This window comes from Euleptes europaea, chromosome 10, assembly GCF_029931775.1.
Source record: "Euleptes europaea isolate rEulEur1 chromosome 10, rEulEur1.hap1, whole genome shotgun sequence".
Classification (NCBI taxonomy): domain Eukaryota; kingdom Metazoa; phylum Chordata; class Lepidosauria; order Squamata; family Sphaerodactylidae; genus Euleptes; species Euleptes europaea.
This window is the reverse complement of record NC_079321.1, coordinates 42,142,479-42,170,227: the sequence shown is the minus strand read 5'-3', so window position 1 is coordinate 42,170,227 and position 27,749 is coordinate 42,142,479. Positions and strand designations below refer to the sequence as shown.

The 27,749-nt window shown below is 40.7% G+C and overlaps 1 protein-coding gene across 1 annotated transcript in view; it reads left to right on the top strand.

The window, feature by feature from the left end:
• Positions 1-27,749, top strand: part of LOC130483410 (protein eyes shut homolog) — a 148,708-nt gene that overhangs the window by 109,802 nt on the left and 11,157 nt on the right. The window contains exons 7-12 of the mRNA XM_056856172.1: positions 10,391-10,563; positions 11,780-11,962; positions 17,405-17,571; positions 18,811-18,955; positions 20,894-21,068; positions 25,728-25,900. Of these exons, the coding sequence (XP_056712150.1) occupies positions 10,391-10,563; positions 11,780-11,962; positions 17,405-17,571; positions 18,811-18,955; positions 20,894-21,068; positions 25,728-25,900 (1,016 nt within the window). The remainder of the gene's footprint in view (positions 1-10,390; positions 10,564-11,779; positions 11,963-17,404; positions 17,572-18,810; positions 18,956-20,893; positions 21,069-25,727; positions 25,901-27,749) is intronic.

Sequence of the window (27,749 nt, the reverse complement as noted above, 5' to 3'; positions counted from 1 at the left end):
AGAAAATCAAGTGTATGGACTGCTTTTTTCTCCCACCCTTCACACACATATAAACACACATATACAAACCCTGAGGAAAGTTTGTTCTCTGTGACTAAGTGTATGCTTTTAATTAATTGATTCTCACTGGCATCTGCTTAAAATGATCAAGCTAACTTTGGGGGAAAGTTATTAGTTCGAACCTTTCAGCCTATTGGTTTTTTGTCAGGGCTGTTTTGCTTACCAGCTTGCAGGCCCCCTAAAGGTATGCCTTCTGCAGATTAAAGGATCTTCTATTGGAGATTTGATTTGACAAACACCTCTTGCCCCTGCATGATGGTAGTAGCAAGGCAGCGTTTTAACTAGTTGAGTTTTCTATCTGATAAACACCAGCAGCACATACAGAGAATGAAAGCCCTCCGAATATTAAGATGAAAACCGACTCTTTGGTCCCTTCAGTCTGGCAGCTGCCATTTCAGATATTATTGACTCCTTTCAGTGGGGTTGCAGGACTATTGCAAAATCAGAACTTTGCTCATTAGATGTACTTCTCTTACCAAGAACTGGGTTGCAGCATGAGAACTGAAACACAGCCGGTCTTAAAACAGAGCTGGCTTTGATGTAATACTACACACAACATCTTTTATTAAACTAGACTTGATTCCCCCCCCCCCATACAGAATAAAATAAAAACAAGGCAAAAATATGTTGTTGTGGTTGTTTTCCAAAACAATTACATCTCTTCCTTCATTGGATCCTTTCACACTTCGGTTTGCATTTTTTGGGTCTGACAAATTAGAAAAAGATTAAACCGAAGAGATCAGTTTGAAGTCCTGCATTGACTTTTTCTGCTGGGGAAAAGGAAAAGGTAATTGCGCTGATCCATCACGCTGTACATGATTTCTTCAAACAATTCAAAGACAAGATACACACACTTCCGCAAGGCCTGAGGATTAGCCTGCCCTGCTCAGTGTGGGGCTTTGTGGTTGCCTGGGTGGTGGGCGGTTTAGCATGCTTGTCCCCAGCCCCTGTTGTTTCACATACTCGCTTTCCACACAAGCTTACTTATTTCTGTGCACACAACAGCTTCTTTGGAATGCTGCCAGCGTAAGCAGAAGGAGAAATGGCAGACCCGGAAAAGTCTCTGTAATGATAAAGCTGCAGGCACCTGATCAGTATGCGGTGCGTGGTATTAATTACTTCCACTTACAAGCCTATCGGAACATATTCTTTATGCTTCAGGTTGGGGGGGGGGAAACAAATGAATAAGGGCTGGTAAACAACTCTCCCCCTCCTCCTTTCTACCTTTAGATATGTATGCGAGCAAACACTGCTTCTACAGGCAAACTAATGCACAAAAAAACCATGTGGTGATATTGTAATAAAAATATACTGTCCTATTCCAAGTTAAAGTTGGCCAGAAAAACACAAACGGCAGTTCTCCAGTGGAGGCAGGAGTAGGGTTACAAACAGGGTTGCCAACCTCCAGGTACTGCAATTCAAGAAACCCAGTACCAAGGCTCCAAAAATGCATGCATATTTAAAGAAATAGAACAGTACACATACAACTACAATATGATACAATGAAAAGGACAAACATGTATAACATCTACAAAAAATAGCAACGTCCAGAAAATAGAAAAATGAGGGGAAGCAAGCCTCTGCAAACCCCTCTAACTACAAAACCTGGCGGCTGGAAGACCTATAAGTTCACAGTGGATTTCGCACGACGATGTGGCTATTTTTTGTAGATGTTTTACATGTTTGTCCTTTTCATTGTATCATATTGTAGTTGTATGTGTACTGTTCTGTTTCTTTACATATATATGCATTTTTGGAGCCTTGGTACTGGCTTTTTGAATTGCAGTCTATTTGCAGTACCGTGCTTATTTCTATTGAACCTCCAGGTACTAGCTGGAGATCTCCTGCTATTACAACTAATATCCAGCCGATAGATAAAATGGCCGCTTTGGCAATGGGACTCTATGGCACTGAAGTCCCTCCCCTCCCCAAACCCCACCATCCTCAGGCACCGCCCCAAAAATCTCCAGCTATTTCCAACCTGGAGCTGGCAACCCTAGTTAAAAATCAAGGAGTCCAAAGTGGACATTTTCTCCAGGTGAACTGATCTGTCGCCTGGAGATCAGTTGTAACAGCAGGGGATCTCCAGCCACCACCTGGATGTTTTCAAAAATCACAGATGTAGGCTAATGATTCACTTATATCAATGTTTATAAATATAATTTCCTCAGATTACACTATTGCTTCATAGTGCCTTTTCAATCAACAAAATTAAATGTACAGTTTTATATATAGAACAAGGCAAAATTCATAAAAAATCAAATTCAACAGAAATTAGCAATTGACTTGTGGTGTCTTTCTTTCATGAATTATGCATATATTGTCCATAAATGTCCTTGAGTCCAATTGGGTAGAACAGGATTCCGGTATCTTTGCCTGTTTCAATATTTCTTCAGCTACCCTGAAGGACATATATTTATGACGTCTGGATCCTCTCTCAGAACGTCCCTTGTATCCTCAGCATTTGTTTGTAATATCAGAATGCTGGTCTGTTGATAAATTATTTAAATAGAACTATAAATTAACATTCTAAGCATTGTAATATTAATTATTTTACACATATATAATATAATTACAATTATACTTACAATCATAAATGAATTTTCATACACAGTGACTTGTGTGGTGTCAACCCGACAAGAATCCTTTCTTGTTTCCAGTCAATTAATTCCATACAGGCAGTATACTTAAATGCTTACTGCATTACTCATTAGGATCGATCCCAGGTGCAGGGGACTCTGACTTATAGCTTTGCAACCACCTTCCCAGAGAAGCCTTTTCTTACAGGCCCGGCTAATGGTGGGAGACTTGCATGGTGACCGCCTTCACTGAGATGGCAGTATCTTTTGGCTCCAGCAAATGATTTGCATCACAGCCACAAGAATCTCAGTTGTGATCCAGCCTGTCCTTCTCTTCGCTCCTAGGTCAGGTTGGTGGGGATGAACTGGACAAGGTGCTGTGCAATGAGTACCTCAGAGAGTAGGTGGAACCAGCCCCTTCCCATCCCCAGGCTGGACCAGTAGGCATGGAGCAGTGAGATACTACACAGCAGGCACTTCAGAGCGATGGGTAGGGTTGCCAGGTCCCTCTTTGCAACCAGTGGGAGGTTTTGGGGAGGCTTTTGGGGAGGAGCCTGAGGAGGTAAACAGATACTGTTACTAGTTAATTGGAACAGTCAATTGCTCTGAAGGGTTTTTTTCTTGATTTAAATTTAGATTATGTCTCTATGCTTAGTATTGTATATTGTATGATTTACTCAATGATTCTTAAATACTTTTGTGTATTTGTTTATGTGTATAACTTTCTTTGCAAGGATCTTGGTATCAGTTATTTAGGGCCTGTTTATTTGGGGTAGGTTGGATACAACCAGCTTTTCTGTTGGTGAAAAATGGGGAAGGGGCCCAATTGACCTCCTATAAAGGCTATTCTGGGAATCACAAAACCTGCATGTACAAAAGCCAATGTTGGACAGGGGCTGTAGTAAGAAATGGATGCGACTGCATGGAAAAGATGGCTAGTGCCTACAAATTGCCTTATAAGAGAAACACCTTTAAAAATCCCCTTTTAAAAAAGAAAGTTGTCTTGGGGTGTGCCCTGATGTTTGTCAGGCAATCAAGGGATAGGTTCAGATCTTTATTGAATTAACAATTTGCAAGGAACATCTTCTTTTCCTACATGTGTCAAGTCATCTCCTGAACAAAGAGGCATTTGACTTTGTCCCTGAAAACTGGTGGTGCTCTGGTATCTATTCCCGTTTTCTTAGTACCAAAAATAATAGGTTATACTGGATCTCAAACAGCTGAACAAGTTTCTAATGAAGAAAGATCTCAAGAAGGAAACACTGAGGTTGATTATGGCATCTTTTGAACCTCAGGATTATCTGACTTCAACTGGCCTATAGAAGCCTGCTTGCATATTCCCATTCTGCCTTCTCATACAAAATATCTAAAATACAACCATCAGCCTAGTCTACTTCATAGGGTTGCTGTGAGAAATAAAAGGGGAAATTATCATCATGGGTCCTTGGGTGTAGGTGAGGATAAAAATAAACAATATTACCTGTGAAAAATTTCATAGAGACAGCCATGCTGAGTTTGCTGCAGCCATAATAACAGAGTGTTATGGTACCTTAGTTTTTTGGTACTACAAGATCCCGTTAATTTGACTTCATCAGAAAAACATTTCATTGACCACAGGTCATATTTTTAATAGTATATATTGCAGCATACATTTTTGTAGGCCAGAACCTACTTTGTCAGATGCATTAAACGTTGAAATCACTTGACAGACTTATACACAAATATCAGAAGGGTGGCAGGTGGGGCCAGGATGACTACAAACAGAGGCTAGAAAGCCCATTATAGAGCATAGATGAAAACAAGACTCCCAGCTGGATGAAATGGAAACTTTACTACTTGGAAGTAAATAGCAGACGTCTGCTATTGGCATATGATAGCATATATCACATTGCAGGATGTTCAGATATGGTTAATATTATTGGGTTCTGTGATAGTGTTGTGTGATGCTTGATATGAGGACAAAATGGCAGCAGTGGTGTGTTGTTGTTGTTGTTTTGTAGGGGATACCCTCTGGCTTTGAATTTATATTGGGTTGCCCAATGTTGCATTTGAGTGGAAAGGATGCCTTTGAGTGGGAAGAATCAACTACCAAGAAAACCTGTAAATCCATGATGTATGCTAGAGGAATATTAGCAATAAACTGTAGATGACAGCCAGTCGCTGTCTGTTATTTTCCCACTACAAAAGGTGATTCTTTGGTACCTGTCTAACCTTGTCAGTCTTTCCCATCGCCAAATGAATGCTTTACTTTTAGGAATGTTTGATGTAAATCCTGCAAGTATCTGTCCGAAGGACCAGTGGAAAGATGATTGTATTTCGGGACTTGGCTGCAGAAAATGGGTTGTGATCAGTTTTGCAGAATAGCTGTCTTTAGTCTTGGCTACCAAAGGTCATTTAATCCAACCTGAGTGGAGACACGCTAACTAGATTTCAAACTGTTTTTAAAGTTCTCTGCTAATGTAGTCAAGAAGATGTACTATTTTTTGCTTGATGAACTTGTCTTTGTGGGCCACCTAGTAAAATGTGAAGTTTTGTAGATCCTGGAAAATGAATCTCATCAAGGAAGGTCACATTCTGAAAATATTTTCACCCTATGTGATATGTTTGGCAGGGAGAAGGAAATCATATTACTGTTTTTGCTAAGTCAGAAAACCTCCAAATGCATCATTTAGCTAAATCTAATTCCAATCAGATCTAACACTGCAATCCTAAGAACACTGTCCTAAGGGTAAGCTCCATTTAGTTGACTTGAGCCGGATTCTGAGCAGACCTCTTTAGGATGGCACTGTAAGGGTGTCACATAACTGGTAGGAGGGTGGGATATTGATTTTTTAAATAGAAAAATGTTTGAGCCCATCCCATTTGGTAAAATGGAGAACAAGTGATCTTGTGTATCAACTGTAAAGGTCAGACTGTAAGGAGGTAGGTTTCCCCCTCCCACTTTTAGCCTGTGAAACATTTCCTCTGGTGTATCATCCAGTTATGTTAATTTTCAGTGCCTCCAAACTCACAAAATCATACTTATTGCACATTTGAAAAATGTCAACACAGTTTTATAGCATTAGATTTCACACTTTTTAGGGATTTTTATAGCTTTCATAATTGATAGCTATCATTCTGTGCTGAAGCACCAATGAAAGTAAAAGGTCAAACTACAAGATTGAAAAGCACATATAAAGAGAAAGATTATGTACAAAAGGTGGGGAGGGACATAGAATGGTTGCTTTCTGTTACCCTCTGTAGTAACATGACCTAAAACTACTTAGTACTCACCCTTTAAGGTCAAACAGCAATATAATTTTTCTTTATTGACATTAGGATCATCTTTCACATTTTTGACTTGTAACTTACAACATTCCGTCATATTCATTTCAAATTGTTCCTCCTCTTGGTCAAAGGTTAGCATAATCTAGCTCTGCCATGGCTCTTATCTCATTCACACCAAGTTCCTGTTCATCTCTCTCATGCTCACATTCTTCTACTTAAATTGGATATCATCTTCCTTTTCTGGTATTTCTCCTGCATCTTCTTGTATACAGAACTTTCTCCTGCTTCATGTTTGCTGTGTTTCTTCGCTTCCTCCCGCCTTTCTTTCTTCCTTTAAATAAGTTTGGAAAGCTTTTGTGATGAATCCAGCACAGGGGTGGATTAGCCATTAATTTACAAGGAAAGTTCCTGGCCAGGAGAAAACAGAGCCAAGTCCCACTACTTTGGGAACCATTTGGCTTGGACTCCACTGAAAGCCATGGGTGTACATTGTTAGTGCCACTGACTGGGTCTGTGCTGGGTGGCCCTGCAGTGCTGGCTTCCAGCACCACACATGGCTCTCAGCGTGGCTTGCTCCTGGGCTATTTTTATTTTCCAGTTTATGCCTTACTATACCTTACTACCCCAGAATGGTGATGGTTAGAAGTGGTGGACTTTGATCTGGAGAACCGGGTTTGATTCCCCACTCCTCCACATGAGCGGTGGAGGCTAATCTGGTGGACCAGGTTAGTTTCTCCACTCCTTCACAAGAAGCCTGCTGGGTGGCCTTGGCCCAGTCACAGTTCTCTCAACCCCACCTACTTCACAAGTTGTCTATTGTGGGGAGACCAAGGGAAGGAGATTGTAAGCCGGTTTGATTCTCCTTAAAAGGTAGAGAAAATTGGCATTAAAAAAACCAACTTTTCCTCTTCTTCTTATCCAGTGTTTCTGTTCTACTAGTGGTGAAATGTTCCTCTGACCCAAGGAATGTTCAACTGGTATGCAGAACCTTGCACCAACAGGATACTCCTCTTCAACTGGCAGGATGCTCTTTAATGGGGCAGCGATTTTATATCAAATTTCAGTAACTGTGGTGGCTTTGAGAAACAAGAGTTGGTTTGAAGACTGCAATCACTTTCTTGAGCTTAATGTGACTTCTGAGTATTCTTATGAGTTTGCTTGAGGGATTATGCACAATATAGCAAGTATTAAGTGTTGTGTGGAGCTATAGTTTCAGTGCCACTTCCAGCAGACTGTGTCATGATTCAGTGACAATAAAGGAACCATAGTAGCTAATGTGTGGACTGAACTGCATATTGGGGTGGACCCTATCCTGCCACACCACTGAGCAAAGTATGAAGCCTTCCTCAAGGCTAAGGAGACTTCCTCCAACTTAAGCAGATCTTCCATTGGAGAAAGAGCCATTAAAGTTGGAGGAAGGCTTTTTGGAGGTTGTTTGGATCCTCCCCATTATCTTAGTCTTCTTCTCAACACCTTCGGCTCATCTGCCAGATGAGAACAACAAGACTTCCCTTTAAAAGTGTAATAAACATTACTGAAAGAATGTACTTGAAATATTTATAGCATTCAAAAACTGCTATGAAGAGGCCATGTACCATTACTTCAAAGTAAAGGACATTATACAACTGAAGTCTTCGGGAGAAAATAACTAACAGCTCCCCCCTCCCACCCCATAGGGTTTCAAGGTAAAAGGCAACCAAGAGTTAACCTCATAAGCAGAAATAAGAAGAAATTGTCATTTCCCTAAGTTTTCCAATTGCATATTCTAACCCAAAAATATATTTGCAGTCCAATCCTAAGCATTTTCCCCTCAGAAGTCATTACTATAGTTCAAAGGGACTTACTTCCCTGTAAGTATGCATAAAAGTGGAGCTTTGGAATAAGCCACCAGGAAGTATTCCCTTCACAAGCTGAATGGGAGCTGTTCAATAACACTGCCTGCTCCGTTCAGTGGGGCTGGTGAAAAAACGCTTTCCAGTAGTATGTGTCCTTAATGACGAGCTTTTGAGAGACTGTCTCCTGTGTGAGCGGAAGAGCGACACACCACTGGCATCAAAATGATTGAACATGCAGGGTTCTCAGAGCTACACAAGCCAAAACAAATCTATCCCATTGACATTCTTCCCCATCTCTCTTGTGCTGCAGCTCTGTATCGAGAATAGGCTATTCATAGGAATTTATTATTGCAGCTGATAGCAATTTCCCCCTTTTAAAGGTGTCTGGAGGCATAATTCATAAGGAGTCATTCTTGCCGGCTTTCTAGCTGAGATTCTGCCTGCCTTGGAACTGCGTGAGGTCTGCTTTGAAATACACTAATGAACTGTTAGGCGTAATGAGTGTCAGGAGAGTTACCTATTTTATTCTGTTAACAAACACAACATTCTCGGCTCTGGGATTTTCTCCTTGCATGCATTTTAGTTCCCTGTCTAAGTAGTGAACTTAACTCTTTTGAAAGGCCATTTGCTTCTATCATCTAAGCTTACTAAATATTATTTCATTATCTAAACAAATATCATGGCCAGAATCCAGAGTCCAACACACAGCTATGTTTACAGGTCCCATTGAAACCAATGGGGTTCAAATGCACCTAATTCTGGTGGTCAGTGGCTGACATACTCTGTTGCCTGATTCGCACATGTAAAAGAAGGAAGTATGTCAAGGCTGATCCTGCCTTAGTGCAGTAACATAACCAAGCTTTACCTGGGTTTGGTTTAAGGTACTCCCCAGTAACACACACCATAAAGTGGAAATGGGTTTATTGAAGAAATTCAAGAAAAGATTTTTAAAATATTACATATAGTTCAGTGGCAGTCAAGATGCACAGGAAAAAAAACTCCAAAAACTACTTACTTAATTCTTACAGCAGAGATGTTGGTTCTTACAATTGGTACTTATGGTGTTCCAGAACATCTTCAGACAGCACTGTTGGAGTAGATGGAAGAAAGCAAGAAATATTAAGGGAAAAGAGGGTATCCCTTTCCATAATAGGCTATAACTTATAGAAAAAGGTGGCCATAACCCCCTGACCTTCTCCAACCAATCACAGGTCTGTCTCCGTGGAATATTCTGGACAGGAGCAGGCTCCCCTCTCCCTTACCAGATTCAAGCTGAACTGTATGAGCTAATAGGGGCCTGTATGGCCCCTTCCAACTCTATGATTCTAATAGTCCTGGGAGATGGCCTTAACTAGTAGCTGTCAATGAGGGTGTGGTCAACACCTGCAGACAAGTCAGAGTACAGTGAAATGAATGTTTAGCTGGAATTTTCCTCTAAGATGACCTCATTCTTGACAAAGTGTCAGAGCTGGACTAGAAGGCTAGACTAGATTGACTGTAGTGTGGTCAATCTAGCTGGATCCCAAGTGCAAGCAGATGCAAGTTCAATGCACCAGTGGTCTTTGGCAAAAATATAAATATATAAAAGTATATAAACATCTTGCATATTTCTGAGCATTACTTTCTACAGTACATCAATATCAAAATAGTTTGTCCTCTTTTTCATCCTATGGACAAGCAAGAGTCTAAAATAGACTCATCCTCCTGCTTCAGTCCCTTCACACAGGCTTCATCATTCACTTTAGTGCTGGAGGAAGTTTTTCAGGTGGCACTATTCCTTTACTGACATCAGCATGAAAATCTACATGTATGGGAATACTGTATGCATGGCAATGGAAGCACCTGTGTTTGGGGGTTGAGAGCTTACTTTTTTTAAAAAAATTATACCATAATAATGGTTCGCCTGGCTAATAGATGAGTCAGGTCTGGAGGAAACATACCGCACCTTCCATATGAAGACCTACATATACAAGTAGTACCACATAAATATAAAAATCTTGCTCATTCACAAACTCTCCTACAAGTGAACACAGTAATATCTGGTTCTGGCTTCCGATGTGATTCATCCAAACCTCTCTGGAGAGCAGTCATTCACAGCTAGATTTTTCTGTGTAGAGAAGACAATCCAAAATGTAACTCAATATCCAAAGAGGAGCCATGGTGACTTGGAAAGAATATGATTTCCAGCTGTATCCTAGCACTCCTATATATCCCTATTGTTTCATCAAAATTTATTTCATAAAGGGCAATAGATAACCATGTTTCTTTAAAAATGGAAAGACTCCTTTTTCTCATTTATATTTTTGAAGACTTGAAAACAGTTTAATCGTTCTAAGCATCTGACTAAAACAATAGCACAGCCCACTTGCTTCTGCCTCAAAAAACAAGAGCCAGAAGCCTTCAAGGAATAACACACTGAGAAAAAGTAGCAATATTTAAAAAAAGACCTTAGAAACCCATTAATGTAAGTGAATATGAAGTAACTGTTTGTGCTTAGTATAAGGTGGACAAGCTTAAAAATACAAAGGAACTGACAGATTTGACAGACAGACTGTATATTACTGGATATAAGGCAAGGATGAATCAGATTCTCCCCACAGACAGCTTTCTCACCTGTATTCTTGACAGCTTTTTGTTTTGATCTAACAGTGATACAGAGAACTGGTTCTGTGAATGCCCTGCACTCTACTCTGGGAAATTATGTCAGTTTTCAAACTGTGAGAAGAACCCATGTGGGAGCGGAGCCACATGTTTTCCAAAATCCAACCAAGACACCGTGTGCCTTTGTCCCTATGGAAGAACTGGGATTCTCTGTCATGATGGTAAGAGAGAGGCCAAATTTAGTAAATACTTTTCCACAACAGACTGGTTCAGATGTATGAAGCTGATCAAATAAATTGCTGATGTTGAAGGAATACAAAGCCTTTCTTCTGTCATGCAAATTAATTTCACTGCCTCCTTCTCTGAGCGAGTTACTCGTTCTTGAGTAAGTGTTCTTATAACTTAGCAAAAAGAAGTAAGTTGGACCACAATAATGTACAGTTTACTAAAGAAGATCCATGATCGATGAACTCTTTAATCCACTTCACAACTGGTCAAATTAAATAGAATTCATGTGTTGAACCAGAATCCTCCCTGACTCCTCCTGAGGGCCAATTAACATGATACAAAGTCCATACAGACACCATGAAACTTCAAGATTCAAGTCCAGTAGTACCTTAAAGACCAACAAATTTTCCAGGGTATAAGCTTTGAAAGTCAAAACTCCCTTCATTAGATACCGGGGAGCTTTGACTATTGAAAGCTTATACCCTGGAATTTTTTTCTGGTTTTTAAGGTGCTACTGGACTTGAATCTTGCATAGCAATATGGCTACCCACCTGAAACTATCTTCATGGCAACTTTTTATAGTATGTGTGCTAGGAGTTCTGTGCCTCCTTGGTGCAAATATTCTAAAGCTCTTTCTCCTTGTATTCTATAGTCATGATGAGAAAAAAGTTGCTGCTGTGTTTATAAATGAAGCTATGTTCCTAAGGATGCACAGCACATGCATTAGGGTATTAAAATAAGTCTGTTTTTCCCTTACTTCTTTAGTCACAGTATATCATCTGTTTGTTTTTACAGGTATGTTTTAATGGCATAAGGTATTGGTTTACAGCCTTCAGCCACAAGGGATAGTCAATCTACAAACACAATTAATAAATAAATTAAATGTCCTACCATGTTGGGAAGAGATTTTAAATTACTGGTTTAAATCCTCCCTTGCTTTCCCTTATCTATAAGTTAGGTCTTTATTTAAAGCATAAGTGAATAGCTTTTCAAAAGGGCTGTCAAAGCGTACCGAACACAGTTCTGCCCACCTGGTTAGTGAAGAGGCTGAGATTGTGAAATATGACAGAGTATTAATCACACCAAGAATTAAAAAAAGCAAGGAATTGCCAGATTTGTTCTCATAGGTCGGGGAAGGGAAAATTTAGTCTTTGAAATGATATAGAATTTGAAATGATATAGAATTTCTTCTTTTTCCCCCTCAAACAGCTATTAATATTACTTCTCCTAGCTTCAGTGGTACAGATGCCTTTGGCTATACTTCATTCCTAGCTTATTCAGCGATTCCAAATATCAGCCTCTACTACAAATTCCATCTGAAATTTCGGTTGACAAATGACAACTCATCACTTCAAGATAACCTGATATTTTTCACTGGGCAGAAGGGCCAAGGTAAGTTAATGAGGTGTCATACAGGAAAAACCAGGAAAATAAGGGCTTTAAAAATGATATGGTTTGCTGTGTGTTTATGGGCAAGTGAAAACCATAAACAAAAATACACATTTATCTTTAGAGCTTTCTTATGGTTGCCAGGCCTTCTGCGAGCAACCCTTGTTGCTTGCCTTGAAAACCCCATAAGGGGTCGCCATAAGTCACCTGAGACTTGACAGATCTTTACCCACACATTTTTAAAATTAGTGATTCATGAGGTTATGAATTTTTACAGTTTTTACATGATTTACCTTGTGCTCTTATGACAGTGTTGGATGATCATTGATCACAATCAATCAGTAAAAACCAGGATGGCTGTTGTGGGTGGGAAAATGACAGTTATTTTCTCTGAAAAAACACCAAAAAAAGAGGGAAATCCTGATGGGACTCAACCAAAATGCCGATTACAAACCAAAGAGGTTGAACTGAAAAATGCTAAAATTACAAATATATAAATTTTAATAAGGTGCACGTATAGATTAAAAGCATAAAACTCCTAATAAAGACAAAAACTAACACATTCGATATATACAAACATGAACAACTGTGATGTACACTCTTTCATTGACCAATATGAGCTCCAAAAAGGACCAGACGCATTTCGGCCTGGAAAGGCCTTCCTCAGTGGTCAGTATAAAATTATAACTTATCACACATCCTAGTAATACAATCATATCATAATGGGCAGTAAGAAATATCTAAAAGCCCTTCTAGTACAGTGAAGCTCCCTGTAAATTTCTTAACTTCTTATATATTACATCAAGCAGATTTTGACCTTATACACTGCTTGATGTATCCACATCCTTAAGAGCCCAGCATACAATAGAAGATGAGACCGTGAAGCCAGGTTTTAACATATAAGAAGTTAAGAAATTTACAGAGAGCTTCACTGTACTAGAAGGGCTTTTAGATATTTCTTACTGCCCATTATGATATGATTGTATTATTAGTATGTGTGATAAGTTATAATTTTATACTGCCCACTGAGGAAGTTATTTTCTCTGACCATGTCCCCCATGACAGCCATTTCCTTCCCCCACCTCCAGGGGACGTTTTAAAAAACTGGCCATTTCATATCATTATATTGATATTCTATTATAACAATTTATGTCACCGATTATAGCAATAAATGTCACAGGGGGAAAGGAGTATCTCTGCAATGGAAGGGGCTAGAAGCTTTTAAAAAATGAAAGTTGGGAATTCTCAGAACCTGTTACCCTTTGCTTATAATGGTATATCAATATAACAATATGTAATTGCTATTTTTTTAAAAAACTTGAAAAAATCACAGTAGACCAAGGAAGGGGGAAGGTCTGCTGCTGAGGGGCTTGGGGACTGCAGAGAAACCTGCCATGTGGAAGCCCCATTGTCACTGCACTGTATTGGCAGCCAAACAGGCAATGGAGAAACCACCTTTGTATGTTACAGGGATGACCCCTGGAAAATAGAGTCAAAGACCAAACCTAACTCAGTTTATGATTTTGCCGCCAGCAGCAACACTACTACTATTGCTGCCGCCGCCACCACTACTGTATTTATATCACATCTGCCACCATGAAAATCAAGGCAGTATATATGGGGACCTCCTTAGTGTCAGCAAAGCTGCTACCTCAGGTGCCTTCAAACCATGCACCAACACTCTTTTAGTACTATCTAACTCTTTCATTCTAATTGTGTACTAAGTACTAATTGTTTACTAAGTGCACTAAGTAAAGCATGTAAAGCTGTCGCCATCTAGGTTACAGGATTCATGTGTAGAGCTGGCCTAACAAAGATATAAGGAGAGGCTGGTTGTGGAACGGTGACTATTAGAAATGGGATGCCCTGGTTTACTGTGGGAAAAGGGTGATCACAGTAGATGAGTGCTTGAAATGATGTGCAGCTCTACCACCCATTTCCAGCCATGGAAGTTTTCTAAAGCCATCACATTTTCTCAGCATATGGCTAGATGGTGTTCAAATATGAAGATAAATATTTGTTTTTGACCTATTTTTCCTGGTAAGGTGACAAGTCTGAAGGACAATGGCTTTTTTCCCTTTTGGGCAAAAAGAAAAGGCAGGAGTGTTGACTTTAAACTTTCTTCTATTCATTATTATTTCATTATTATTAATATGGAAAAATGAACTGCGTTTTTTTTTAAGCTGACAAAACCCAGCAAGACTATCCTTTCCATGTGCTACAATGAGCCACCATTTTGTGGATCTTTGCTTTAATTAATATTAACAATACATCTAAGTCTCCATATAGCAAAAACTGTGGATACTTCAGTCTGGAGATTGGAGCCATGAACAAACAGGACAGATCTTTCTACAAAAGATTGCCAAAGTGTGCCAAAGTGGCCATTTTCTCCAGGTGAACTGATCTCTATCAGCTGGAGATTAGTTGTAATAGTAGGAGATCTCCAGTACCGGGAGGTTGGCAACCCTAGATCCAGGGGTAAGTGAGGTGCCCCTGTAAGTCCTTGCAGGTTCCCCACCACACAACTAGGCCTGGCAGCTGGTGCTACTGGGCCGTAGTTTTCCTACATAGAGGCTGTCAGGAGGAGAGAAGGAGGAAAAGCTAAAGATAGAGGTGTAGATAAAAGTAAGTTGGCTGGTGGGTGGGAAAAGAGAAGGAAGCAAGAACCGCCAAGAGGCTGTGGGAGCTTTCAGGGAAGGGAAAGAGGAAATAATGGGGGTGGGGAAAAATACAACCCTCTCCCTACACAAGTCATTGCTGGCCCCTCACTTCTATTATCTATTTTAGAATTGTGAAGCTTGGATTCTGCCAAGAATTTCCACAGGCATGGGGGGTTCAACAATTCCCCGCTCTTACAGCAGCCCCAAACACCTCTGAAATGCTGCTCCTGCAGCACAGGGGAATCAGAGGTTTCATGTGGGAAGAGGGAATTGGTGAAAACCACCCCCACCCCCTTGCACCCAGACAAATTCTATGTGGGATTGAAGCCATTCTGTTCCCTGTTTCCTGAGCAGGAGCACAACGTTAGTTGGGTTTTGAATGGAACTGGAGGGCTGTCAGCAGCCCTTGCAGCAGTCCCCTTTCCCGGTCTGTTTCATGCAGGCAGGATATTATACTGTTGCCTTTGAATGGGGATTATACAGAACACTGAGCTAAGAGTTGGAACATTTCCACACAACAGACTCTGTGGTCAGCCGCCAGAGGGCATGAGAACACTAGCTGGATGGAACATTAGAAAAATGTGGAAGACGTTTCCTTTGTACCATAAGACAAGAATAGTGCGATCCTAAATAAAGTTATGCCTTTGTAAGCCTATGGACTTCAGCTGATTTACGATAGCTTATTAAATGGGTGTTGTTGTTTTTTAAAAAAACCCAGTTTCTATTATTTCTTTTTATGAGGAGTTGAAAGAGAGAGAGAAACATTGTGAGACAGAAGTACATTACATTTAAATTGACCAAATAAATAGAACATTTTTTTTCTTTTTTTAATCTGATATTTCCTCCACACTTATTTAATATTTTCTGCATCTCATCTACTTATGACATTAATCAACCAAGAATGTTTCTGTATGTTGTTTGGTTGAAATGGGTCCAGTTCTCAGGTAATTCACACTTTGGAGATTCGCAGCCCGTTCCTGAGCCTCCCAGCAGCCGGGGATGGTGTCGGAGAGGTGTTGCTGTGGCGCCTCCAAAATGGTTCCCCAGCTGCCAGGAGGCTTAAAAAAGCCTTTTTAAAAATTTAACCCAGAAAATGGGGCTTTCCCCTCATAGGAAACAGTGAGGCTGCGCCAGGAAAAACCTGGCTCAGCAAAGCTGTTCCTGGAGGGGGCGTTCCCAGACTGGAGGAGCTGTGGAAGCTGACTAAAATAATCTCCACCACTGGGAACACCCCCCCACCAGCGCTGCATGTCTCCGCTGGGATTTACGTCCTGGAAGGACTGCACCGCTGGGGGAGTGACATGCAGCTCCGCGGCACTCAGGCGCCAATGGATTAAGAGGCACTTACGCTTATCACGGATTAAGAGGCACTTACGCTAGCGTGAGGTCACGCCTCCTCCTAAGCCCAATCAGCCCTGAAACTCAGGAATGGGCAGTCAGGCTTCCAGGAACCCTTCTTGACATCAATTTTACCTTAAATCAGGTATTAATATCAAATCACGGAGTGGTTCAAGGTCTTGAAATATGCCTTGTATAGGAATATTTGCTTGCTCATGACAGTGACTCTCATGGAAAATGAGGAAGCAAGGAAGATGAGAATGTGGGAAAGCCCTCATATCTGATGGGTGCCTTCATGGAAATGGACCCTACTGTGATTGGTTGGGTCTGATTTCAATACCTGAAAGACTGCTCTAAGGATTATATTATTTGACCCACTTAAAACCATGAGCCCTTTCACACATTATACAATTATTACACGGAAAGCATTTGGGTTAAAAATTAATTAGAAAGCTCTGTGCAGGTTACAAGATGTGATGAGCTGATGCATATTCCCCATATGGATGAGACCTTCTTCCAGTTCCATCTGAGTTCATTCCATCTTTAATCCAGAAGTTTCAATCTGATGATTTTGGATTGAATTTCATGGATCTTTGAGGAGCAGAACTGAAGGAGTAACAACAACAACAAACACTTTATTACGGCCTTGCCAGAAAAATACATATGGTTAGTTCAACGGGCAAATATGCTCATATACATACTATATGCTGTTACAACATAATCCTTCTTTCTGGGAACTCAGTCCAAATTGTCTGAATACATAATTACATAACCGATGGACACCCTTTTGAGGTTAATCCTTATGCTCTTTAGGAATACTCTCAGATAGATGGATTTTAATCGCTACTGCACAGAACCTGGCAGTGGAGGATGTAGCCTGCTTGTTTTCCCCCAATAACAACATCTGCAATAAATCTGCTTGCGGAACTGAAGGAGTAAAATGATCATGGGATTGCCCTGAGGTCCACAGAGACCATGGACAAAGGCAGGGTCCATTTTCAAGTCTTGTAGTACACACTTCCACAACCCCAAGTGTTGCAGTTCCTTGGGAAAATGCATCATGTGTTATGACAAAATAACCAGTTAGCCTTTTGCATGCCAAAAAGATATGTTTAATTTCAGTGCACAAAGGGCTAATTTTGAAGGGGGGTTATTTTTTGTTACCTTTGTGTGAAATGCAGGTGCATAGGTGCCCTCTGTTTCTGTGGCAGAAACACAAAAATAACAGGAACTTCTTCAAAATTAACTGATTTTGTGCCAGAAAACAAAACAAAAAAACAATTTCGGCACACAAAAGGGTTTCTCTCAATTTCCACCCCTCTTTTACAACACCTTGCTCCTTCTGATATGCTGAAAGAGAAAAGAGAAAAATGCAAGCGGAGTCTGCATTAAAAATGAGAGTCTATCTTTCGTAGATTGCCACTTTAATCTGGTATCATTGCTTTAGGTCTCAACGGTGATGATTTCCTGGTGTTAGGCCTGCACCATGGCAGTGTGGTATACAGCTACAACTTGGGATCTGGAACAGCCACTATTATTAGTGAGCCGATAAATACGACGCTTCATGTTCACATGGTCAGCCTTGGCAAATCTCTTCAGACTGGATGGCTTAAGGTAACAAGTATTTTTTTTTCTGGTGGGTAACCGTGTCGGTCTGTAGTAGCAGAACAAAATGCGAGTCCAGTAGTATAGAGGCCAACATTTTTTTTCAGGGTATAAGCTTTCATGACTCAGAGTTTAATTCATCAGATATGAAGTATTTATTGAAATTTATTGAAACAATCTTTACAGCAAGTACAGTTGCTGATTTGTTTCGGAGTTCAATCCAAAGTGCTGGTGCTCACCTTTACAACCTTAAACTGTGTAGGTTCCCAGTGCCCATGGATGTCTCAGTCATACATTTTGATCTTGCCCTTCCTCCAGAGAGATCAGGGTGGGCTTTTCCCTTTTATTCTCAACACTATCTTGTGAGCTACATTTGGCTGAAAGAATGTGGCAGTATGAGCATTTGTCTTATTTACATGTTTATATTTTTATCTGCTGCTGAATTGAATTGTTTCTTTTAAAATTCTACTGCTGCTGTTATCATTGTTTGACTGTTTTAATGCTGTTATTAACACTAGTTTTATTGTTTTAACTAATTGTTTTTAATGTAAATTTGTTCTTGTTTATATGCCTTGGAGATCTTTATGTTACTAAGAAAATAATTTAATTTTTTAAAAAGCCATTTATCATGTAAACTAGTAATTTGAAATATACTCGAGTCCCATTTATTTACAAACTCTGTGATTCCACATGGTGATGTCAACATCCACACTTTCTGAGCAGCAGTTCCCTTTCAAAAGCAGCTACTTCCCCCTTCCCCTTGTTTATAATCCAAACTTGAAACTTTAAGTATGATAGACTCCCCCATAGCTCAAGAACTGGATGTTCTTTGCTACATGGGCAGAAATTAGGGTTGCCAGGTCCCTCTTCACCATCGGCGGGAGGTTTTTGGGGCGGAGCTTGAGGTATGTGGGGTCTGGGGAGGGGAGGGACTTCAATGCCATAGAGTCCAATTGCCAAAGCGGCCATTTTCTCCATGTGATCGCTATTGGCTGGAGATCCGTTATAATAGCAGGAGATCTCCAGCCACCACCAGGAGGTTGGGCCTTTGAATCATGACCTTAAAATTAAGAACCTTTCATAAATTTGGAAATTGATTAAAAACTGCAGCATAAAACATGTTTTTGTAAGAATTTTGTCCCCGTTATTAATTTATAGTTGTGGATCTCTGCTGGGAAGCATGTAGGAACATATTCTTAAGAGATACTGGTTTCATTTGCTATAAATAACATTTCTCTTTTTTTAAAGGTGGATGATGATCAAAATAAAACTGTTATATCCCCAGGAAGATTAGTTGGGCTCAATGTCTTCAGTCAGTTTTATGTAGGAGGTTATGTTGAATACATTCCAGAACTCTTGCCAAATGGATCCAAATTTAAGAATGGCTTTCAAGGTAACTATTATTTGCATCATCTTGTTTTTGCCTAGAAAACCATGTTTTAAACAATTTAAAAATAAAATAAAATACACATTTTCATAGCATTTACAGATGTTCCAAGACACACTGTCATTTTAGCTTCCAATCAGGTTGGAAGAACGAGAGACTTGTATGCCATTTTTGAACTGGTAGGCGTTTGTAAGTATCAGCATTCCGCTAGAAAACTTCATTGTGAGATTGAGCCAATTTGGACACACTTCGAGCTTGAAGGGTCTACTTTTTGTGTTTGCCAGTTGGAACCAATTCTAAAATGGTTTCCGCTGAGAGGGGCACAATTTGTAGTTACCTGCTGCACACATGAATATATTGGTAGACTGGGCTTGAACTACATGTAACCCAAGGAGCACTGAGGACTCCTTGTGGCATTTGGAGATCCACCATGGCCCATTTCTGGTCACTTCCACATAGAGGTAATTTCCCATTTCCCTCTTATTGCCTCTGCAAATGCCTTTGCATTCACCGTGGCAGTGAAGTTTCAAGTGGATTTGTTTCCTCATGCATTCCCACCCACCACCCCTCAAATGGCAGCTTCCTGCCATTTTTGTCAATTGGTAGTTTGTATAGACTTGATGGTGACCTTGATGGCCACCATTAGGATGCTGCTGATCCTGATCAGGCGCACAGCATGGCACTCTCCCCCCCCTCCGATTTCAAATACTGATACTCCCCCTGTGCACTAGAAAAGATGTGGGAAGCAAGTGAGCCATGGTATGGGCCTGATAAGGGATGGGGCCTCATGGCAGCCGTGTCCTTGTGACAGCCATGAGGACACCATCACATCTAGTTTGGCCTTGAGAAAGCTGGTCCAGAGTGTTCTCTAGCACACTGAGTCATTATCTTGTTCACTTTTGTGCTGACTGCTGTTTCTGTATTTGGATGGTGTGCAGGTAACCATTCAGCCAACTACTGGCTCCAACATCACTATATTTGCCATGACAATGCTATTAGGATTTGTTTGAAACTGACTGAGTATTTCTATAGATGTTTTCATGTAGCTGCTTTTGCCTAGCAATCAAGTACCATGTGAGCAGAATGTCCTTTATTTCTGACAGATGTTTGCAGATTAATTACATAAGACCAGCAAAGTACATACTGAGTAAAAGCAACAAAACAATGCACAGTAAAAAACAACAACTACCCCCACTCCAAAATAATGCACTGTATCACATGGGCATGATTTGTGACTCTCTAAGCTGAATGCAACCTACTAGCAATATACACCAGCATGCTGGAAGCCTCTTGTAAAAGATGTAGATGGACAAATGCAATATCAGGTTCATGAAAAGTGCAGGAAAAAATGGCAATTAAAAAATTCCACATTCATCATTTACACATTCTCATGACAGATACACCTTTTCCAGATTCATCCAGCATGAAACTGCAGTTTCTTATATTTTGAGCTATGATTTAAAAAAAATACCCAAGGAAAAACTTCATATGTATTGCATTTCCTATGAAAAGTGTGTGTGCATAAATGGCAGTTTCATTTATCACTTTTAAAATAAAGACATCATTTATTTCCTTGATGAGATATGATACCGAGTGGCCGTTTTTGGTGGTCTCTTTCATTTAAGGACCCTAATCTGAAGCTTGAACCTATAAGTGCCAAAACAGGCATGATGGGACCCTGCTTGGATTAGCAAAACCAAGCAGGAGTTGGATTTAATCCTCTCTTTCTGTCCCATATGGCCTGATCCAACTTGCTGCTGCTCATTCAAGTACTTAGCATTTACAGACCAATAGAAATTAATTATCTCCATCCTTTCTGTTTGGCCCTTCTTCATGATGGCATTGAGATAGATTTCTCTGTTGTCCCACTATGGTATACTTGATGAAAAGCAAGAATATTCATTCATACTTCTTAGCTGTTCTATTCTCTTTCTTTCTCTAAAGGTTGCATTTTTGACATTCAAGTTTGCACTGGAAGGGATTCACAATGCAAAGCACTGGGTATGCCAGAGGGCCATCCGAATTCCGGCCGCAATGTAGGCCAGTGTGACCAATCTCCGTGCCAACTGATAAACTGCAGGCATGGAGGGACATGTGTGGAAAGTGGCTCCACTGTTTAGTAAGTGTATAGGTGTTCCAATCAACTATTCTATGAGAACATATCACATTCTTGCTGACTTACGCTGTGATTTTCAAGTTCATTGGGCTGTGTACTAAACATGACTGAATGATCCAAAATTGCATAATCCCATTCCATGCAGATGCATGCACTAGCTGATCACACTGCTCCTACTGAACCCGATTCCACACCTGTAGTATCTGGATCAGGTTATGGATGAAACTGCTACTTCATTGGTAAAGATCAGGTGTTTCATGCATGTGTATACCTTCTTTAATCACTAGCACATCCATTTAAAAGAATCTCTGACCACTGCCAGTGAAAGTAGACACTGCAAGGCTAGCCAGACCAATAATCCTAGTCCTGCCTCACATGTTATGAAGTCTGTATGATGGTCTTGTGGACTGTCCCCAAACATAGTCTGGGAATTGATTCTTGGGCCCATGCAGACTCAATAGCATTTGGGGCGGCAATGTATGTAGTATAAGTACCCCCGCCACTGCCAGTGCTGTTTTTCTGACCCGAAGCAGCCCCAGAGAACTGCTGTTTAACCCACTTCTACATGCAAGTCTCCATGACAGGACAACTTGGGGAAAATAGTGCTGGGGGAAAGCTGAAGAACCTGTCCCCACCTTCCACAGTCCTGATATGAGTCCATATGCTCCTGGGAAATTAAATCCCAGCCCGGAGCCCTCAGTACATGTCTAGGCATCAATCCTCATGAATTTCTCAACATGTAAATTGATTCTGATACTGTAGAGTGTGTTTAAATGCATTTGTGTGATTGACCCCATCTTTCTCCTAACCAAGCACCTGAAGAACTCAGCCACATAGTCATAGCTACCTCTGATTCCCAACCCAAATTTCTAGTTCCCATTTAATCAAAGTTCCCCTTCTAGCATGATCAGTGCTGCCGTTATCACCACGATCTCCAGCCTTGCCTTTGCCTGTGGGTTGAGTCAAAAGCCAAGAATAAGCTCAGTGAAGCTATCAAGCATGATGTTGCCTCCTTTGTCTACATCTCAGGGGTATCATGTTGCTCTCTCACAGACGTGCATGCACACACTCATAGGATGCCTTTGTGTCAGATGTGGGTGAGAAAGGGGTCTTCCGTTCTAGCCATTTATAACATAATCTGAGGTAGTCAAGGTCTACAATCTGCAGGTACATTTTGGTTAGAGATTGATAGTTTTGTTGTTGTTAAGTTATCATCTGTTAACATATCAACTGTAGTTTTAATGGCCCCGACCAGCTCACTCCCCAAGCAGCAGGTTGCCTTTTCAAAGAGAACAAGTGTTTCTTTTATGTGCTTTTCCTGTTGCCGCTTCACAGTAGTTGTGTTGCTTCTTGAATCCTCCTCATGCTCAGAGAAAGCAGCTTGTCAAAGCTGTGAACAGACAGGTCGTCTTTGATTCCTGTCAGCAAATGCTTCCTGTCAGTGCAAGCTTTTGCAGTTCTTGGGAACCCAAGAACCTTTTCTTTTTTGTTCTATTAAAAGCTCTGTTCCTCTGAAGGACTGTATCCTCTGGGATCTGGGTTTGTGTTTTAAAATATTGTTTTGGCTCCTGGAAGTAATTTCCTCCTAAGGGTTTTGCACTTGCAATGTTGAGAAATTGTTTTGCTGTGACAGCACCTCCATTCTGAAATGATGTGCAGTGCATTTAAATTTGAGAGCCTGTTGCTATGGGGACAGGGCTACTGATTTAAGTAGGTGAACCAGCATACATTTCCTGTGGAATTTAATTTCAAAGATAAACTTCACATTCTACTTTCTGGCTGGGTAAACCCCTATATTTAACGCAGGGAAAACGTAAGCATTTGTAATGGAAATTAAAGGGCATGTAAAGCTCCCAATAATTTGTTTGTAACACTAGCCACTCTTTGTATATATAAAAAAGAAATGCTTCCATGTTAGACAAGATCTATTTGGTCAGGTATAAAGGAACATGCAAGAAAAATATTACACAAACAAGCATCTGATATTTAGTGATTTAAAAAAAACTGATGAGAAATCAGCGCACACATAGTTCGCCCACTTTGGAAATGGTGATAACTTGAGTGTATGTCTAAGGTAAACATGAATCAGTATCTAAAGTACTTTCTTCTAGACCAAGTTATACAGATCTTCTGTTCATGCTAGATTGAACTGAAATCTATCATTATGAGCTTACTGCTTGTATAAGACAAGACACCGGGAGAAGCAATACATGTGTAAAACAAGTATCTTTACAGGGATCAACCTTACTGCATATTTAAAGCAGTCTGTGAATGTGTGTGAAAGGGAAATCTTTAAATCTATCAGGAAGTAATGCAGTACATATCTAGCATAACTGCCCAGAGACACAATCATGATGCTCCTCCTACCATCAAAGATTTATTAAAGGGAAGTCGGTCGTCTAAAAAGACTGGGTTTGGGGCTGGCTTTGACAGCTCCACCTAACAGCTTGGTTGGCAGTGTGGGAGACCTTCTGTTCTGCAACTTGGATTGGAATTGTGAGATGAACACAAGTGCAGTACTACACACACAGCCTACTGTTGCTTTCTTGGTTCTCTAGTTTAGGATCAAATTCTATGTAGTCACAGTTACACTATAAATATATATCAGTTCATTCTCACAGCTTCTTGCAAAGAATCCTGGGAAACATACCATAGTTTGGTAGGAGTGCTGAGCTCTCCCTATGTACTGTCACAGAATCATAGCTCTCAGGAGTCTCTGGAAAGGGAGAATAACTATTAAACCATATTAAATCCATAGTTTAGATATGACAACAGTGTTATGGGTTTAATGTCGTAAAAATGGGGCATTCAAGGAAGAGAAAGCCTTCATATACAAGTCCTAGAAACTATAGCCATTCCTTCCAATGGTCATGGCTGCCACAAAGTATTTTGACAACAGATGTGGAAAACCTAAGTATCGTTCTCCTCTGTGGTAATATAAATTTGAATTAAGAATTTGCAGACCTTTAGTCATGGTACCTAAAAATCGCTGTCTAAGATGGCTATCTTGCTCTAACCTCATGCTTGGACCAGCCCCAACAATGCAGTTAGTTTTCTGCACTAAAAATAGATTTTGAAGACAAATGTTTTTCTGTTCTCAGTTGGTTCTATACATCAGAGTAATATGTCGCTAAAGGCAGAAAAGTAAAATGTTCTTGTGCTAAACTATGATGGATAGTGACATCAAGGTCCTGTCTTCATTTCATTCTATGTTGAAAAGAATTTGATCTAAAATTGAATGGCCTGTCCTGGTAAGATAATTAAATAATAATGCATTGTGCTGTGAAATATCTGGATAGTAACAGGTAGTTTATGTATGCCAGAGATATACCACAATCACAGGCTTCTGGTTATCTACTGTTATTAATGGAATTTGTGTGTGAGTGAGTGTGTGTGTGTGTGTGTGTGTGTGTGTGTGTGTGTGTGTGTGTGTGTAAAGTGCCATCAAGTCGCAGCCGACTTATGGCGACTCCTTTTGGGGGTTTTCATGGCGAGAGACTAACAGAGGTAGTTTGCCAGTGCCTTCCTCTGCACGGCAACCCTGGTATTCCTTGGTGGTCTCCCATCCAAATACTAACCAGGGCGGACCCTGCTACTGGGATCTAAGCTCAACTGGAGTGCAATACAATTTCAGTGCAAATGTGGTTCTTTGATCTTTAGTGATCTTCAGCTGGGGGTCGTGACCTTGAACATGGTACAATTATACACCCCAGAGATGTCCTCTTTGGACAGAGAGTAAGAGAATAAGTAGAATTAGAATGGAGAGCAGAGAATAAGGAGAATGAGAAAGAGGCAGAGTGGGTGATTCGGAACTGGGCAATGCCCTGTATGCATGGCTGCCACCAAAAATGACTGGCATGTATCCTTCCTTGTGATGAGATGCCAAGTATTTGTAGACGGTGGGCAGGGCCAGAGTGGGCATTTGCTCAGCAAGGCTTCTGATTGGCTTGTTTTGGCAACAGCTGCCAACACAGCATAAAGATTTCCACTGCATACCTGATGGCAAGCTGTGCATATGCAAGAAAATGCTTTCAAACAATATGTTTGTTTAAAAATAACCTCACTCCCTGATGTTTGTGTTTGGTCCCATATCCTGTGGTAACCATTTTGTGGTTGGCTCTACCTCCTTAGGCCCCTTTGGAAGTATAGTAGGCATAAAGATAGTTTGTTCAATGGGCTTCGGTAGACTGCTGTTGTGCACTTGCCTTGTCTGCTCATCTCTTTGGGGCAGGCCTCGTTTTTAAAGGGAAATGCCTGTTCCGCACACATATGCTCATAATGTGTACTTGGCTCCCTAATACTCCTTAATGGTTCACAAAAGTTCTTGGATAAATGATTAAGGACTGTGGTCTATACTACAGTGTATAGTCTGTAATGGCTCTTGCTCAAAGTAAGATCCTACTGTGATTTTTGTATTGTTTCATGTGTCATAATAATGTTTACACTTCGCGTCAGTTCTGTTTTCAGATTTCTAGTTGGTTCCAGATTTCTAAAATCCCACTCTTATTGCATTGTTTATTGAATGCCCCATGCTGTTGATTGGATTAACTCATTATGTATAATCTGCCTTGAATCTCAAAGGGAAAGGTGGACTGTAAATAATGCTAGTGTTTTTTTAAATGTCGCAACACACTATTGTTTTCTCTTTTGTGCACATCCTAGCTGTCTGTGCCATGCTGGATGGAAAGGGGCACTTTGCACAGAGACAATTTCTGTGTGTGATCCTGAGCACAGCTCACCACATAGATGTAGGCAAGGTGCTACCTGCATACCGCTGCCTGATGGATACAGCTGTCACTGTCCACTAGGAACTACCGGTGTCTACTGTGAACAAGGTATGGCAAAGGCCGCTCCCCCAGTCCCTCATTATCCATGCATTTTCCTTTTGCCCATTTGTTCTTTGTTTGTATGTTTCTGTTCAGGGTTAGTAGGATTTTTCATATTAAAAATGCATGCAAGAATAGGCTTACTGCCTGAGCACTGAGCACTGAGAAGGGAGAGATGCAGCAACGGAGTCTACAAACAGAGCAGGGTAGTTTTTATATCGTAGCTGAGAGGGGCTTGAATGAGGATGAATCTGTCTCATAAAATGATCCTCTCCACACTTCATTGTGACAGCCTCAGCTTTTACTTTGAACTTTCTTTGGGAAGAAGTGAATCTCAGGCTCACATTCATCCGTGCTCAATTCTCTCTCCCAGCATTTTTACTCCTGCTAGAAAGTACAGATGACCCTACTATTAAACACCTGGGATCATTTTCAATCTTCGAAAAGCTCAGTGTGTTTAATCAGTGGATGAATGGTGGGTCTTGGAATAACCTTGTATTACTAGCTATCCTAGGAGAATGGGTGGAGAGCAGCAGAGTTCTGGGTGAGTCCAAGATTTAAGCCCTTTCATGAAAATTTCAGCAGGTTACATCTAGCCAAGACCACAGTGATCCATTAAGCAAAAATACAACCTACATCAGTTAAGGCTACTTTCTGTTAATGGTCATAAAACACAGTTTGGATAAGGTAAAGGTCCCCTGTGCAAGCACCGGGTCATTCCTGACCCATGGGGTGACATCCCATCCTGATGTTTCCAAGGCAGACTTTGTTTGCGGGCTGGTTTGCCAGTGCCTTTTCCAGTCATCTTCCCTTTACCCCCAGCAAGCTGGGTACTCATTTCACCGACCTCGGAAGGATGGAAGGCTGAGTCAGCCTTGAGCCGGCTACCTGAAACCAACTTCCGTCGGGATCAAACTCAGGTTGTGAGCAGAGCTTTTGACTGCAGTACTGCAGTTTACCACTCTGCGCCACGGGGCTCCTTACAGTTTGGATAGTAGAACAAAAACTCAACAATGTCAGAAGTGAGTATTTTCTGCAACTGTAACATCTTCCAGATCCAAGAAATGATTGAGATTACAATTAACAACATTAGTTACTTCAGAATGGACCACTCTGAGATTTAGAATGGCCACAGAAAATATCACAGCTGTGTTAAGTAACTATTGTTTATGGTTAGTCAAATGTTTATTTATTATTTCAATTTAATGCCTCGCTCTCCTCGGTCAAGATTGGGCTCAGAGTGGCTGACAAGGGAATAATATCTCATTTTAGTCAATAAAACCAATAAAACAACATTAAAAATAGCCCTGTAAAATTAAAAAGGCTCCTTTAAGTGTAAAATAAATTACAACTAGGCTAGCAGATGGAACTAAATACTGCAGCAGTGACTACAGAGATCAGTTTCCCTGGGGAAAATGGCTGCTTTAAAGGTCAGACTCTATGGTATTATACCCTTCTGAGGTCCTTCCCCTCCCCAAACCATGTCCTCCCCAGGCTCCACCCCCCCCACACACACACATACAAATCTCCAGGAATTCCCCAACCCAAAGTTGCAATCCCTAATTTGCAGTCCCTTTTTGCTTTTAAAAGCAGACCCCTGCCAACCACTTTATATATGATGCGGACAGAGTAGTGTAGATCTGCCCCTTTTTATCCTCAATTTGGATTTGAGAGACAGAGCCTCCCTCAAGTCATCTAGTGAATTCATGCCTGTAATGAGATTTTTTTGGTGAGATGTTGGAGAAGAGTTTTAAGAATATTAGGGAAGGGGTGGTTGCTCAGTGGCAGAGCATCTTCTTGGCATGCAGAAGGTGTCAGGTCCAATCCCCAGCATCTCCCTTTATAGGGACTAGGCAAG